This window comes from Neodiprion pinetum, chromosome 3 (assembly GCF_021155775.2).
Source record: "Neodiprion pinetum isolate iyNeoPine1 chromosome 3, iyNeoPine1.2, whole genome shotgun sequence".
NCBI classification, from domain to species: Eukaryota; Metazoa; Arthropoda; class Insecta; order Hymenoptera; family Diprionidae; genus Neodiprion; species Neodiprion pinetum.
In genome coordinates this window covers 29259284-29275313 of record NC_060234.1, presented here as the reverse complement: position 1 = coordinate 29275313, position 16030 = coordinate 29259284, and the positions used below count along the sequence as shown (strand labels likewise).

Genomic DNA, 16030 nt, shown 5'->3' with positions numbered 1-16030 from the left:
AGTTACAGCCAAAAAACAAAACCTGTGATTATATGAATCCTTACGTAATGTTTTTGATGTGTTCTTATACTGAAAATATTTATTGCTATTCCAGGTACAACCCGAGGTGGTTATCGGTGGTTGTTCGAGGTGGTTCGCGATTGTTGGAGGTGGGCGGAGGTGGACGAGGAGGAGGACGAACTGAACTGAGTCTCAAAGCCCTGTTGACATAAAAGCAGCTATTCGATAGAAATTATAGTTTATACTTTACACAGCCCATTGCACGATATTTCATTATAAATACATATGTTTCAATGTATTTAGGAATAATTTATCAAATATACAGAGGTCATGTGCAAATAATAAATGAATTGATTCGACCGCAGTTTGATGTATTCATTAGAGCTTTGACAATAAATTTAAGCTTTGTTACTTCTTTTATTTTATTATGGATAATCAAAAACATTTCCGACTATTCGTGCTGTGGAAGCATGGGGATTAAACCAAATGTAGCAAAAGATTAGAAACAGTGTATGTAGAGTACGGGTATTTTTCTAATAATGCAAATAGAATAGAATACCACGCCTTGCGAATTAGCTTTCCAGACAGAGATGAATGATGAATTTTAAGGACTGCATTATCGTTGTTGAATACTTTATGGCTCATGGGAAAAGAAAATCTGTAACGATAAAATTGATGCACCGGATCATCGTCGACTTTAACTTTTGAAATGTCCTACCATTTTCGAACACCTCCTACCTCCCCCTGCCACCTCCGACCGTCAATGGCCACTTTCGACCACCCCCTATCACCTTCTGCCAGCGCCGACCACCTCCTACCATTTCCGAACACCTCCAACCATCCTATTTACCTATATTACTAGATTAGCTATGATATGAAAAGAGAAGAATTATTCATTTCGAAATGTGATTCTATTCGACGCGCGCTCGATGTATTCCATAACATCAGTATTCATAATTATTCCAACAACTTTTCATTTGCTCTCTCGATCTTGAATTTTCATAGGCATAGAATCGAAACGCTGTTTTAGCTGGTCGCAAGTGAAGCATCTGCGTTGGGTGGAGGAGCGGAATTGTTTTTCGAAAAGTATTCGGATGGAAAAAAATTCAGAGTAACTGCAATACATAACGGATGCGCTAATTCTGAACGAGATGAAATGGATGCTTCGTATATGAGACAGTATTTAACGCTGCGTAGTGATTTAAAGACCTAGAAAGGTGATAGGGAGAGAAAGAACGACGCTTCTTAACACTTCGAGTGTATTTTAACACACATTTGAAAGATACGAGCGAAATTTTTTATCATCCAACTGTCGCAGAACGGCAGCGTTATTAGCCGACCCGTTCACTGAAGAATATATCTTCAGTCAACGGCTGACCATCGAAGGGCATGGCCGCTTGAGTCTGGAATCGGCAGGAGAGATAAAGTGCGTATTTCTTGTATGAAATGTGAAAGCTAAAATCATTATACATCATATCATATCATCATACATCATACATCGTACATCATACATCGTACATCATACATCGTACATCATACATCATCATACATAGTATCAAAGTTCGAAACCATAGTTTGGATGTCGGATGTTCAGAAAGTTACGTCACCACTTCAAAATCAGCTAGCCGAATTCCTCAGTCTGGAAACAACCGCGCAGTAGAGCGGACGGCTGAGAGTCGCGCTCCGCAAATTTCGAGTACCGGGTTCTCAACCTTCCGGATCCCGCGCTTCGGGTCCGCTACGTATTTCGAGTACCGGGTTCTCAACCTCCAGGATCCCGCGCTTCGGGTCCGCTACGCCGTGAAACTCGACTTCCAGGATAAGCGCTCCGTGGTTCCCGGTTCATGTTTACAATAAATTATTTCAATTCGTTTTTCGCGCAACCCCAAATTCGGTAGCTGTCAGTCCGCTAATAAAATTTCTCGACTTCCAGGATAAGCGCTCCGTGGTTCCCGGTTCATGTTTACAATAAATTATTTCAATTCGTTTTTCGCGCAACCCCAAATTCGGTAGCTGTCAGTCCGCTAATAAAATTTCTCGACTTCCAGGATAAGCGCTCCGTTGTTCCCGGTTCATGTTTACAATAAATTATTTCAATTCGTTTTTCGCGCAACCCCAAATTCGGTAGCTGTCAGTCCGCTAATAAAATTTCTCGACTTCCAGGATAAGCGCTCCGTGGTTCCCGGTTCATGTTTACAATAAATTATTTCAATTCGTTTTTCGCGCAACCCCAAATTCGGTAGCTGTCAGTCCGCTAATAAAATTTCTCGACTTCCAGGATAAGCGCTCCGTGGTTCCCGGTTCATGTTTACAATAAATTATTTCAATTCGTTTTTCGCGCAACCCCAAATTCGGTAGCTGTCAGTCCGCTAATAAAATTTCTCGACTTCCAGGATAAGCGCTCCGTGGTTCCCGGTTCATGTTTACAATAAATTATTTCAATTCGTTTTTCGCGCAACCCTAAATTCGGTAGCTGTCAGTCCGCTAATAAAATTTCTCGACTTCCAGGATAAGCGCTCCGTGGTTCCCGGTTCATGTTTACAATAAATAATTTCAATTCGTTTTTCGCGCAACCCCAAATTCCGTAGCTGTCAGTCCGCTAATAAAATTTCTCGACTTCCAGGATAAGCGCTCCGTGGTTCCCGGTTCATGTTTACAATAAATTATTTCAATTCGTTTTTCGCGCAACCCTAAATTCGGTAGCTGTCAGTCCGCTAATAAAATTTCTCGACTTCCAGGATAAGCGCTCCGTGGTTCCCGGTTCATGTTTACAATAAATTATTTCAATTCGTTTTTCGCGCAACCCCAAATTCGGTAGCTGTCAGTCCGCTAATAAAATTTCTCGACTTCCAGGATAAGCGCTCCGTGGTTCCCGGTTCATGTTTACAATAAATAATTTCAATTCGTTTTCCGCGCAACCCCAAATTCGGTAACTGTCAGTCCGCTAATAAAATTTCTCGACTTCCAGGATAAGCGCTCCGTGGTTCCCGGTTCATGTTTACAATAAATAATTTCAATTCGTTTTCCGCGCAACCCCAAATTCGGTAACTGTCAGTCCGCTAATAAAATTTCTCGACTTCCAGGATAACCGCTCCGTGGTTCCCGGTTCATGTTTACAATAAATAATTTCAATTCGTTTTTCGCGCAACCCCAAATTCCGTAGCTGTCAGTCCGCTAATAAAATTTCTCGACTTCCATCAACCATTATCGATGGTTGTTCGAGGTGGTTGAAGGTGGTCGGCGGTGGACGAGGAGGAGGACGAGGAGGACGAGGATTTGTGCTGGGTGAGTAAAACACTTTTATAATATTTGATGGCAATTGTAATTATATTTCATCTGAAATATTACAAACTTGTCACGTTTACAATCAATTATTTCAATTCATTTCTCGTGCAAGCACATATTCAGTAGCTATGAATAATCTTATACAATTTATTATATTATTAATTAATTAATTAATATTCTTATAATATTTGATAGCAATTGTAATTATATTTCATCTGAAATATTAAAAACTTGTTACGTTTACAATAAATTATTTCAATTCATTTTTCGTGCAAGCACATATTCAGTAGCTATGAATAATCTTATACAATTTATTATGTTATTAATTAATCAATTAATATTCTTATAATATTTAATGGCAATTGTAATTATATTTCATCTGAAATATTACAAACTTGTCACGTTTACAATAAATTATTTCAATTCATTTTTCGTGCAAACACATATTCAGTAGCTATGAATAATCTTGTACAATTTATTACATTATTAATTAATTGAATAATTACATTAATCCTTACACAATATTTTTGATGTATTCTTATACTAAAAATATTCATTACTATTCCAGGTATTACCCGAGGTGGTCGGAGGTGGACGAGGAGGAGGACGAGCTGGACGAGGAGGAGGACCAGGTGGACGAGGAGGAGGCGGGGTGGGTCGTGGGAGAGGACCTCTCCTCTCCTCAGAGGAGGGGAGGGGGAGGGGCCGGGAAGGGGGAGAGGTGGGCGGGGAGGGGGAAGGGATGGGAAGGGAAGGGGAGGGGCAGGGAAGGGGAGGGGCAGGGAAGGGGCGGGGGAGGGGGGGGGGGGGAGGGAGGGAGGGAGGGCGGGAGGGCGGGAGGGAGGGAGCGAGGGAGGGCGGGAGGGCGGGAGGGAGAGAGTAGAGGACGGATGTCGATGCGAGCCCGTTAGAGTTAATAAAGCAGTACACCCCCCCGCCCTCCCGCCCTCCCTCCCTCCCTCCCTCCCGCCCTCCCGCCCTCCCTCCCTCCCTCCCTCCCCCCCCTCCCTCCCGCCCTCCGTCCCCCCCCCCCCTCCCCCGCCCCTTCCCTGCCCCTCCCCTTCCCTTCCCATCCCTTCCCCCTCCCCGCCCACCTCTCCCCCTTCCCGGCCCCTCCCCCTCCCCTCCTCTGAGGAGAGGAGAGGTCCTCTCCCACGACCCACCCCGCCTCCTCCTCGTCCACCTGGTCCTCCTCCTCGTCCAGCTCGTCCTCCTCCTCGTCCACCTCCGACCACCTCGGGTAATACCTGGAATAGTAATGAATATTTTTAGTATAAGAATACATCAAAAATATTGTGTAAGGATTAATGTAATTATTCAATTAATTAATAATGTAATAAATTGTACAAGATTATTCATAGCTACTGAATATGTGTTTGCACGAAAAATGAATTGAAATAATTTATTGTAAACGTGACAAGTTTGTAATATTTCAGATGAAATATAATTACAATTGCCATTAAATATTATAAGAATATTAATTGATTAATTAATAATATAATAAATTGTATAAGATTATTCATAGCTACTGAATATGTGCTTGCACGAAAAATGAATTGAAATAATTTATTGTAAACGTAACAAGTTTTTAATATTTCAGATGAAATATAATTACAATTGCTATCAAATATTATAAGAATATTAATTAATTAATTAATAATATAATAAATTGTATAAGATTATTCATAGCTACTGAATATGTGCTTGCACGAGAAATGAATTGAAATAATTGATTGTAAACGTGACAAGTTTGTAATATTTCAGATGAAATATAATTACAATTGCCATCAAATATTATAAAAGTGTTTTACTCACCCAGCACAAATCCTCGTCCTTCTCGTCCTCCTCCTCGTCCACCGCCGACCACCTTCAACCACCTCGAACAACCATCGATAATGGTTGATGGAAGTCGAGAAATTTTATTAGCGGACTGACAGTTACCGAATTTGGGGTTGCGCGGAAAACGAATTGAAATTATTTATTGTAAACATGAACCGGGAACCACGGAGCGGTTATCCTGGAAGTCGAGAAATTTTATTAGCGGACTGACAGTTACCGAATTTGGGGTTGCGCGGAAAACGAATTGAAATTATTTATTGTAAACATGAACCGGGAACCACGGAGCGCTTATCCTGGAAGTCGAGAAATTTTATTAGCGGACTGACAGTTACCGAATTTGGGGTTGCGCGGAAAACGAATTGAAATTATTTATTGTAAACATGAACCGGGAACCACGGAGCGGTTATCCTGGAAGTCGAGAAATTTTATTAGCGGACTGACAGTTACCGAATTTGGGGTTGCGCGGAAAACGAATTGAAATTATTTATTGTAAACATGAACCGGGAACCACGGAGCGCTTATCCTGGAAGTCGAGAAATTTTATTAGCGGACTGACAGCTACCGAATTTAGGGTTGCGCGAAAAACGAATTGAAATAATTTATTGTAAACATGAACCGGGAACCACGGAGCGCTTATCCTGGAAGTCGAGAAATTTTATTAGCGGACTGACAGCTACCGAATTTGGGGTTGCGCGAAAAACGAATTGAAATAATTTATTGTAAACATGAACCGGGAACCACGGAGCGCTTATCCTGGAAGTCGAGAAATTTTATTAGCGGACTGACAGCTACCGAATTTGGGGTTGCGCGAAAAACGAATTGAAATAATTTATTGTAAACATGAACCGGGAACCACGGAGCGCTTATCCTGGAAGTCGAGAAATTTTATTAGCGGACTGACAGCTACCGAATTTGGGGTTGCGCGAAAAACGAATTGAAATAATTTATTGTAAACATGAACCGGGAACCACGGAGCGCTTATCCTGGAAGTCGAGTTTCACGGCGTAGCGGACCCGAAGCGCGGGATCCTGGAGGTTGAGAACCCGGTACTCGAAATACGTAGCGGACCCGAAGCGCGGGATCCGGAAGGTTGAGAACCCGGTACTCGAAATTTGCGGAGCGCGACTCTCAGCCGTCCGCTCTACTGCGCGGTTGTTTCCAGACTGAGGAATTCGGCTAGCTGATTTTGAAGTGGTGACGTAACTTTCTGAACATCCGACATCCAAACTATGGTTTCGAACTTTGATACTATGTATGATGATGTATGATGTACGATGTATGATGTACGATGTATGATGTACGATGTATGATGTATGATGATATGATATGATGTATAATGATTTTAGCTTTCACATTTCATACAAGAAATACGCACTTTATCTCTCCTGCCGATTCCAGACTCAAGCGGCCATGCCCTTCGATGGTCAGCCGTTGACTGAAGATATATTCTTCAGTGAACGGGTCGGCTAATAACGCTGCCGTTCTGCGACAGTTGGATGATAAAAAATTTCGCTCGTATCTTTCAAATGTGTGTTAAAATACACTCGAAGTGTTAAGAAGCGTCGTTCTTTCTCTCCCTATCACCTTTCTAGGTCTTTAAATCACTACGCAGCGTTAAATACTGTCTCATATACGAAGCATCCATTTCATCTCGTTCAGAATTAGCGCATCCGTTATGTATTGCAGTTACTCTGAATTTTTTTCCATCCGAATACTTTTCGAAAAACAATTCCGCTCCTCCACCCAACGCAGATGCTTCACTTGCGACCAGCTAAAACAGCGTTTCGATTCTATGCCTATGAAAATTCAAGATCGAGAGAGCAAATGAAAAGTTGTTGGAATAATTATGAATACTGATGTTATGGAATACATCGAGCGCGCGTCGAATAGAATCACATTTCGAAATGAATAATTCTTCTCTTTTCATATCATAGCTAATCTAGTAATATAGGTAAATAGGATGGTTGGAGGTGTTCGGAAATGGTAGGAGGTGGTCGGCGCTGGCAGAAGGTGATAGGGGGTGGTCGAAAGTGGCCATTGACGGTCGGAGGTGGCAGGGGGAGGTAGGAGGTGTTCGAAAATGGTAGGACATTTCAAAAGTTAAAGTCGACGATGATCCGGTGCATCAATTTTATCGTTACAGATTTTCTTTTCCCATGAGCCATAAAGTATTCAACAACGATAATGCAGTCCTTAAAATTCATCATTCATCTCTGTCTGGAAAGCTAATTCGCAAGGCGTGGTATTCTATTCTATTTGCATTATTAGAAAAATACCCGTACTCTACATACACTGTTTCTAATCTTTTGCTACATTTGGTTTAATCCCCATGCTTCCACAGCACGAATAGTCGGAAATGTTTTTGATTATCCATAATAAAATAAAAGAAGTAACAAAGCTTAAATTTATTGTCAAAGCTCTAATGAATACATCAAACTGCGGTCGAATCAATTCATTTATTATTTGCACATGACCTCTGTATATTTGATAAATTATTCCTAAATACATTGAAACATATGTATTTATAATGAAATATCGTGCAATGGGCTGTGTAAAGTATAAACTATAATTTCTATCGAATAGCTGCTTTTATGTCAACAGGGCTTTGAGACTCAGTCAAGTTGGATCTCGATTTTTGCCATTGTATGTAGGACATTGGGTTACAAGAACAAATGCGAATTACGAAGAACTCCGTATTAGAGATAAGGATATTTTAGTTCAAGTATACCTATACACAGAAATCCGTATGTGAATATACTAAAAACTCTGTGTTTATTGTAAAAGTCTAGTTTTAAATATGTGCATATATGTATATACACATGCATAAGTATATATATATACATATATACACATACATGTACATAAATAATTGCCAAGAAATTAGAAACACTCACAACTTGTCGCAAATAGAGTAAAACGTAAGGTTAATAATATACAAATTACACAAGCGCACCATAAAACGTGGCAAGGGTAATCCTAGTGCAGTGATTGTATAAACTGAAGAAATATACATTTACATACACATGATATAAATTAATAGTCTAGAAAAGAGTATTTAGAGAGCTTATCTAATTCCGATCTTGTCGCAATAGATCATTAACATAATCAATATACGGTTAAAGCTGTATTAGCTACAGTCACTATTAGAGATAATATTTTTTATCCATTTTTATAGTTATTTAATTTCTTGTACAACAATTTTTCAAATTTCACCGCAAAATGCCCAACGAGTTCTCGTGGTGCAAACACGAGTCAAATTACCTTACAGATGGCATTACATTGATTTTTGCCTTCTCGCGTCGAATTATAAATACAGATAAATCACAATGAGAGCTCATTTCTATAAGATTTATTGTAGTGCTATATTCTAGCTGTACCTGTTATTCTATATTATATACTGTCCTAAATTTTAAACATACGGCACAACAATGGCTGAAAGCACAGTGGCAAGAAGAGAAGAGCAATTTGCATCTTAATAAATCTTTTCTTCTTTATACGTAGCACAGCGATGTCACGTCGGTAGTGGATCACTAGGTGGGGCACAGAACTAAAACATAATTGTGTTGAAAATCTTTAACATCTCTTACAGAAAGTTGGTACGTTGCCAGACCTTATATACCAACAATGAATATTCATGGAGGCTATATTCATAAATACTTACAAAAGTAAGCTAATATTAATAATAATAATACTCAGCTAATAAAGTTTCGCTGAGCGCTCCGACCAAGGATTCCATTTCACCGAGAAGCTCTGTTAATTAGCCAGTTGACAGCTGACGCAGTTCTGAAATCAATTGTCAACATGAAATTCCAACTTCAATCAAGACCGTGCAAACATAGATATTTTGATACAAATGAAGACAAGGTGATATTAGTATACAAGTTAAGAATTCTTGATCTTATTACTTTCTTCGTAGAATGGTGATCCTAGAACCTCCTTACTTCTTTCCAAAGTTTCATCCACATCCAGTAGAGATCCTTCGGAGTCAGCAGACCGTTCCATTGACGGACTTTCCTGCAATCCGGAAGATTACAAATTAGTTATATCTTGCAATTACAACGTTGAAGAAAAATGATTAAGATGTAAGCGCCAGTTAAGAAAGTTCCTGACTAAAATTACTCTGAGTAAATAATATGATTTAAAAAGAGCAGAAAGAGGCGGCAGGGTGTGGTAGGAGGTGGACGGAGATGGTTGGCGGTGTTTGGTGTGGGCAGGAGGGGGTAGGAAATGTTTGGCGGTGGTTGGAAGTGAGCGGCGGAGGAAGAAGACGACGGGGACGAGGTGGACGAAGAGGACGAAGGTGGTCGGAGGTGGGAGGAGGTGGTTGACTACTTCTGATACTAATTCTTCTCCTGATCCTACACCTACTCTTGATCCTTCTCCTATTCGTACTTCTACTGCTACTCCTACTCCTACTCCTGATCCCACTTCTCATCCTACTCCTACTCCTACTACCACTCCTGATCCTACTCCTGATCCTACTCCTGACCCTGATCCTACTTCATCAAATATTATAAAAATGTTGAACTCACCGAGCACAAATCCTTGTCTTCCTTGTCCACCTTGTTCTCCTAGTCTTCCTCGTCCTCCTCCTCGTCCACCTCCGACCACCTCCAACCACCGCCAACCACCTCCAACGACCACCGCCAACCACCTCGGGTTATACCCCGAGTACTAATAAATATTTTTAGTATTAGAACACATCAAAAATATTGTGTAAGGATTAATATAATTTCTTTATTGACACATTTTACCAGGAAGATTATGAGAAAATTATAAAAAATTGTGGAAAGTTTATTAGCGCATTGAAAGCTACTGAACTTGGGCTTGCGCGAAAAGTGAATTGAAATAATTTATAGTAAACATGACAAGTGCAAAAACTTTGAGACAAAATATAATTACAATTGCCATCAAATGTTTGGAGGCGGTAGGTGTTTTGAGGAGGTTGGTGGTGATCAGAGGTGGTTGATGAGGACGCGAACGACAAGGGGACGAGGTGGCCGAGGAGGACGAAGGTGGTCGGAGGTGGTTCGAGGTGCTCAGAGGTAGTTGGGGGTTGTTGGCGGTGGACGCGGGTACGCTCTTCTCACGGGGATGATCGAGCTGATCCACATTTCGAAGTCGCAGTTGACAAGTAGTCATACGTACTGACTCTCTACCCGCTCATCTCAAGCTTTCATACCGACACTATTTTTGCTGCTACGAATGATTGTGCGAGCTCGTTAGGTAGAGTGGATCGAGCAGAACCCTCTCACGCTCCCAGGCCCACCAGGGCCCACTTGCCGCCGAAAACTGATCACAAAAATTTGCGCAGGGGTATCCGTCTTTATGTTTTTCAATGAACGCCAGTTATCAATTCGTAGACGAACGGTGCTGCTACACGCGGTTCGAATCGACGTCGAATCTGAGAACGAGGTTAAACAGTGGAATGGCGGTTAGTGTTTTAATCACACGTTGCGGATTTGTTTGCGTTTTTATTGCAGATTTTGTAGAATTTTCACCGTAAGCTCCTAAATTATTGTGATAAAATCCTGGTTGACGAGATATTGGAATCAGCTTGGTAAATTTTTCCGTGTTCTCTAACCCTACCACAGTAGTCGGTGAAAATAACGCGCGCGTGGTGGCATTCGGCAGTGTGGATACAGGAAATGAAAGGTTTGCATCGTTCCGACTTCTGTCATTGTGACCGTATTTTTTTGTTTACCACAGTACAATTAACTCGATGATACTCCTTGTATATAATAGAATAAATATTATCCACTGTCCCGCGTGCTACTAGAACTATGAAGATCCAAAACGTTAACTACCGGTTCTTCGCTCTTCATAACCTCAATTTACCTTCACAGATTGGCTGTGAACCCTAAGAAATATTTAGTTCAAATTTGAGCCAGTCCTTAACATGGTTCCCCTCGGTCCGTCTCCTAGCCATCAGCAATCTGTTAACAATTCAGCCAGTACACCAACCAGTGGCACTAAGGGCAGTTCAGCTTTGGTAAGTCATTCATACTTTACTCTGCACATGCAGATTTTAGATTCTTCTTTGTGTTGAAAAGTTGAGCAACTCCTTCTCACAAAAAAGTGCAAACTGAATAGGACTCTATGTTTGATTAATTGGCTGTTGAATTTTAGCAATTTTGCAACAAATTATAAGTAGGCCGAAATGATAGTATGGCAGCTCTTAGTAATCGTAAATTATGAATTTTCCAGAAGCCAAATTATACATTGAAGTATACGCTTGCTGGACACACCAAAGCTGTATCTTCTGTCAAGTTTAGTCCGAATGGTGAATGGCTAGCCAGTTCATGTAAGTATGTTTGGGAACTGGTTCGAGATATTTTCTCCTTCAATAACATGACGTACATTCTGTTATTTTGAAAAGTACTGATGCTTTTGTAGAATATCTACTACGCTGGTGAAATGTCAATAATGCAAATTTTTCTATTCATTAGCGGCTGACAAGCTTATAAAAATATGGGGATCCTATGATGGCAAATTCGAGAAAACAATATCGGGTCATAAGTTGGGAATTTCGGATGTGGCATGGTCAAGCGATAGCAGATTGTTAGTTTCAGCTTCGGATGACAAAACCCTGAAAATATGGGAGTTGAGCTCTGTGAGTTTTCCACTATGTTATACTGTGGAGGAATTAACACACCTCCATGTAATTCTAATTATAAAAATCTAGCAACCCAAAGCTTTGATTGGCAAAACTGGAAATTATACCCTTCTTTTCAAAGTCTTAACTGGTTCAGTAGAATTTGTAACCCTTAATTAAACTAGTGAACTACAGCATACTCTACTTATAGTCTAACATCACTTCGGCAAAACTGGGTTCAAAGTTTTGAGTGTATACTTACTACAATTCGTGGCATCTCTATTCAACCTGCCATTTCATGTATATTGTGATTGATTTACTATATTTGAATTTTTCTATATGCATAAGGTTTTTTCAACAGATTTTGAAAGTTGCAAGTTCTTTTGGTCTTCCTCAACTAGGTACTTTAAACTTCCATTCATTTGCCCATCGAAGCTCTTAAAATTCAACTTCACCTAGAATGTGATACAGAAATCATGCATCGATTGATATATTTTCAGGGAAAGTGTCTGAAGACTCTAAAGGGACACAGCAATTACGTATTTTGCTGTAATTTCAATCCTCAATCGAATCTAATTGTATCTGGCTCTGTGAGTAAAACACATTTGACATTAACAATAATTTTACACTATTAAGTGTTTAGGTTATTGTCTTAAGTATGCATTGTACAAATATGACAAAAGTTATTATTCAATACAGATAAATTCTTGTAACACATCAATTAATGCAATTTACTATGTTGCAGTTTGATGAAAGTGTGAGAATATGGGATGTGCGAACTGGAAAATGTTTAAAAACATTACCAGCTCATTCTGATCCTGTCAGTGCAGTGCATTTTAATAGAGATGGCTCATTGATTGTCTCAAGCAGTTACGACGGTCTTTGGTAAGAAATAATCTGAAGAAAACGAGAGATAAACAGATGAAATTCAAGTTCAATTTTACCATTTTCGATTTTGTTTTTGGCAATTTTAGTCGAATTTGGGATACAGCTTCTGGTCAGTGTTTGAAAACGTTAATAGACGACGACAATCCACCTGTATCTTTTGTGAAATTTTCGCCAAATGGAAAATACATATTAGCTGCTACATTGGATAACACATTAAAACTATGGGACTATAGCAAAGGAAAATGCTTAAAAACTTACACTGGTCATCGAAATGAAAAGTATTGCATATTTGCAAATTTCTCAGTCACTGGTGGCAAGGTAAATTTCATAAGTTCGACGTTTTGCATATTACCTAGCTGTTCTTGAATCTAATCTTTAATGTATTTTTTCTGTACAGTGGATTGTATCAGGCTCAGAAGACAGAATGGTTTATATCTGGAACCTACAAACGAAAGAAATCGTTCAAAAATTGCAAGGACACACAGGTAAATCAGATGCATGACTTTGTAGTCCATTAAAAGCCATCTAATAAAAAAAATATTCATGATCAAATATTATACTATATTTCAGATGTTGTTTTGTGTACGACTTGCCATCCTACGGACAACATTATTGCATCTGCAGCATTAGAAGATGATAAAACAATAAAATTATGGAAAAGTGACACATAAATCGAATCTTTACTAATTCAAATAGATAGATTCTTTGTACAAATTACTTAATATCTGTTTCCTATAAAACGTGACTAAAGGAACTATAAAATGAAGAAAATAGAAGGGTGATTTTATTTTCGTAAATGTGAAGAACTGACATTTGTGAGATATCAGCGCTTGATTATTGTATGCAGAAATATGACGCGGTATTTTTTGAGGTACAGAGTTTTGGATGATGCACAGTCCAGCTATGTAATTCGGATATGAATCCCGGCATGTCTGTAATCTCTTTGACATTCAAAGAATAATGGAATCGAAAACTTTGTTGCCACGCATGTAAATCTGTTAACATTTTACAGATTCACTTACTTTTAACGATGTAAATACAGACTTTATAGTGCGTTCATTTATTCATAAATATAAAGTGACATCCAGTTATATCTTTGATCTGCAAATGTAGAAAAAAACAAACGATGAAAAGAACAAATTTTTCAAGTGCGCAGACTAATATAGTGGAAGTATTCAACAGTACCGGCCCTTTGAAATACAATAACACGTGCATATTTTTCGATTGTTAATGATGGTTAATTTACTACATAAGGAACGTAAACTTGTCATATCTTATTACCTAGTAAGATCCAAAAATTGATTCTTTCCAACTTTGGCAAAGCGTGAAGCCGTGGCCAGTTCTCATGAGTATTTCATATTTAAGCATCCTACTGCTTTGTTTCAGCCATTCGTACGTGTGAAAAAAAAAAAAAATAGAATAAAAGGGCCTGTAGTTGATGATGGTTTGGAACATCTTTCTATATATTTTGGGAACTTTCTGACTACGCAATTGTTTATGTATCATCGTTTACTATGACTTATTTCACAATTAATTATTACTCGGTAATAAATAAGATCATTTATAATTATTATTTAAATTCTATATTTACGTTTGTAACTACAGATAGTATAGTTTTGTATGGTTCCAGATATGAGAAAATAAATAAATATAACATTGATGCATAAATCTGCAGAGATTGCTATAATTATTACTTGAAATCTAAAATTCAAACTAAGAAAAACAAGTGTGCAAAATAATCATAGCGTAGATACAGTCATAGTAACTCACATAAGGTTCTTAAAAGTTTTGAATGAAAACAGTTTTAAATAGTTTGTTCATTCAAAAATTTTTTTTTCATTACTTTCAATTAGTTATCGCGAAGAATATTAAGAATTAAATTTCATTTTAATTTTTATTTTTATCAACTATCGGAAAGAGCATCAGAAATTTTGAAGTATACTTGAAACTTGATATGCGGCTTCTAGAAATAGTTGAAAGTTACATTGGTGTACACCAAAAGTAATTGTTTTAAAAACTTTTGATCAGAGTAAACTGAACACATATTACACGCAAATGCTTTATTACATCGAATTTTCCGAAAGCACAAATCTTTATTTTTATATCTATGCATAAATAACATTGCAATATAGAGTTAGGTACACATTATTTAAACACATCAAATAGTAACTTATTATGTAACAAACTAAAATGAAACATTTCATAGTGATAAACAAACAAGTTAGGTATTTCCTTTTCTGCAGAGACTGGTTATCTATAGTTCGTGTGTATATCTATAATTAAAAAGGTTAATCTACTTACAGAAAACTTAAATCGGTCAAAAAAGCGAAAAGTGGTGGTATGTTTGCGAAACTTAGGCTAAACTCCGCAATAAATCTGCCATATACGTCATAGGATCAGAAATCTCTCCAAGCAAACCTGTAATTAAAAAACATTAGGCATTTTGCAGAAGCCCATCTTGAAGTCAAATATATTTTTGCTTTCCCTATCATATTATTATCAAGCATCATTTTTCATACTTGGTCATATGCATCAAGTTTATTTCACCATGTAGTAAATAGCAATATACCACCTCATGTGTTAGTAATCACTACTCATGTAGTGACGTGATATGGTTACTCAAGATGAGAATTTCTGTATAGTTTAGTAAAAATATTTAGTTGCACTCATCTCGTCAGATTTAGACTTTACAGTGCTCAAGCCACGTAATTTTAGGGGAAAGCTTTATGAAAATAGGGTGTGTGTATATGTGTGTGGTTATTAGGGTTCCAATATTTTTTCATAGTACTGACCAAATCAAGCAAAATAACATACATACTAGGGTGTCCATTATTTTGGTCATTTTGGAATTTTTTCGATAATACCCCAAAAATATGTTTACATTACAGAAAAATAAAATCCCCTGTAAATATGAAAATTTTCGGATAATAGCATCAATTTGATTTTTACAGTCCATTTTGGTTTACGAAAAAAAAAGGAATCAACTGGCAAAAATAGGGGGGTTTTAGGGGAAAATTGCTGTCTTGGGATACACTTTGGGGAATCCTTCAGTCTAGGAATGCTTACAGGGGGAAAAAAATAGGATACTTTCAGGGAAATAGGGGACTCACTATGTAGCCTGCAAATGTTAATTTTTATATTTCTAATAAAAAGAGACTTTACTTACCAACAATATCACAAAACTCGTCAAATGAAGCGCATGGTAACAATTCAAACCGATATGTCGTTAGAATTCGGTCAGAAGCCTTTAGCATTGCCTCATCATTATGCCTTATATACTCAGCCAAAGTTGCAGGCCATTGATCATCAGATAACACAATCACTTTCTGTGAATCAAATTTATCGTCAGTTGTACGAGTCAAATTCTCCAAAATTTGAATCCATAACGCAATGAATCAATATATTAAAATTATTTGCAAAATT

The 16030-nt window shown here is 38.2% G+C and overlaps 3 protein-coding genes across 16 annotated transcripts in view; 1 reads left to right on the top strand and 2 right to left on the bottom strand.

Annotated features, from left to right (window-relative positions):
• Positions 1-7877: 7877 nt before the first annotated feature.
• On the bottom strand, positions 7878-10266 carry LOC124215448 (uncharacterized). Of its 3 annotated transcripts, XM_069134731.1 has the most exons (5): positions 10027-10266; positions 9657-9798; positions 9030-9138; positions 8822-8907; positions 7878-8671 (listed from the first exon to the last, which is right to left on the bottom strand). In XM_069134731.1, exons 1-3 carry the CDS (start codon positions 10264-10266, stop codon positions 9110-9112), a joined length of 411 nt encoding a protein of 136 aa, XP_068990832.1. In that variant the 3' UTR covers positions 7878-8671; positions 8822-8907; positions 9030-9109. The 3 variants fall into 3 exon arrangements, with proteins under 3 accessions (XP_068990832.1, XP_068990830.1, XP_068990829.1); XM_069134729.1 differs by having other exon boundaries at positions 7878-8909; positions 9024-9138; XM_069134728.1 differs by having other exon boundaries at positions 7878-8907.
• On the top strand, positions 9182-14077 carry wds (WD repeat-containing protein wds). 3 transcript variants are annotated; one of them, XM_046618857.2, is made up of 9 exons: positions 9182-9206; positions 10971-11116; positions 11332-11428; positions 11574-11737; positions 12220-12309; positions 12465-12604; positions 12694-12925; positions 13005-13092; positions 13178-14077. In XM_046618857.2, the coding sequence occupies exons 2-9, from the start codon at positions 11024-11026 to the stop codon at positions 13276-13278; spliced, it is 1005 nt and encodes a 334-aa protein (XP_046474813.1). In that variant the 5' UTR covers positions 9182-9206; positions 10971-11023; the 3' UTR covers positions 13279-14077. The 3 variants fall into 3 exon arrangements, with proteins under 3 accessions (XP_046474813.1, XP_046474815.1, XP_046474812.1); XM_046618859.2 differs by lacking the exon at positions 9182-9206 and adding an exon at positions 10534-10558; XM_046618856.2 differs by lacking the exon at positions 9182-9206 and adding an exon at positions 10648-10779.
• The window catches only part of poe (E3 ubiquitin-protein ligase-like protein poe), a 28032-nt gene continuing 25764 nt past the window's right edge, over positions 13763-16030 (bottom strand). For all 10 annotated transcript variants that reach the window (XM_046618844.2, XM_046618846.2, XM_046618848.2 and 7 more), the window contains 2 exons: positions 15774-15933; positions 13763-15025 (listed from right to left, as the gene is read on the bottom strand). In XM_046618844.2, coding sequence (XP_046474800.1) covers positions 14961-15025; positions 15774-15933 — 225 coding nt within the window. In that variant the 3' untranslated portion in view covers positions 13763-14960. The remainder of the gene's footprint in view (positions 15026-15773; positions 15934-16030) is intronic.

Bases quoted from the DNA above. Each gene is read 5' to 3' on its own strand.
- wds (XM_046618857.2), top strand. From the start codon at position 11,024: ATGGTTCCCCTCGGTCCGTCTCCTAGCCATCAGCAATCTGTTAACAAT. The intron at 11,117-11,331 runs GTAAGTCATTCA...TGAATTTTCCAG, and splicing joins CTAAGGGCAGTTCAGCTTTG to AAGCCAAATTATACATTGAA. The intron at 12,605-12,693 runs GTAAGAAATAAT...TGGCAATTTTAG, and splicing joins AGCAGTTACGACGGTCTTTG to TCGAATTTGGGATACAGCTT.
- LOC124215448 (XM_069134729.1), bottom strand. From the start codon at position 10,266: ATGACTACTTGTCAACTGCGACTTCGAAATGTGGATCAGCTCGATCAT. The intron at 9,799-10,026 runs GTAATTATATTT...AATATTTATTAG, and splicing joins CCAAACATTTGATGGCAATT to TACTCGGGGTATAACCCGAG. The intron at 9,139-9,656 runs GTGAGTTCAACA...TCCGGATTGCAG, and splicing joins AAGACAAGGATTTGTGCTCG to GAAAGTCCGTCAATGGAACG.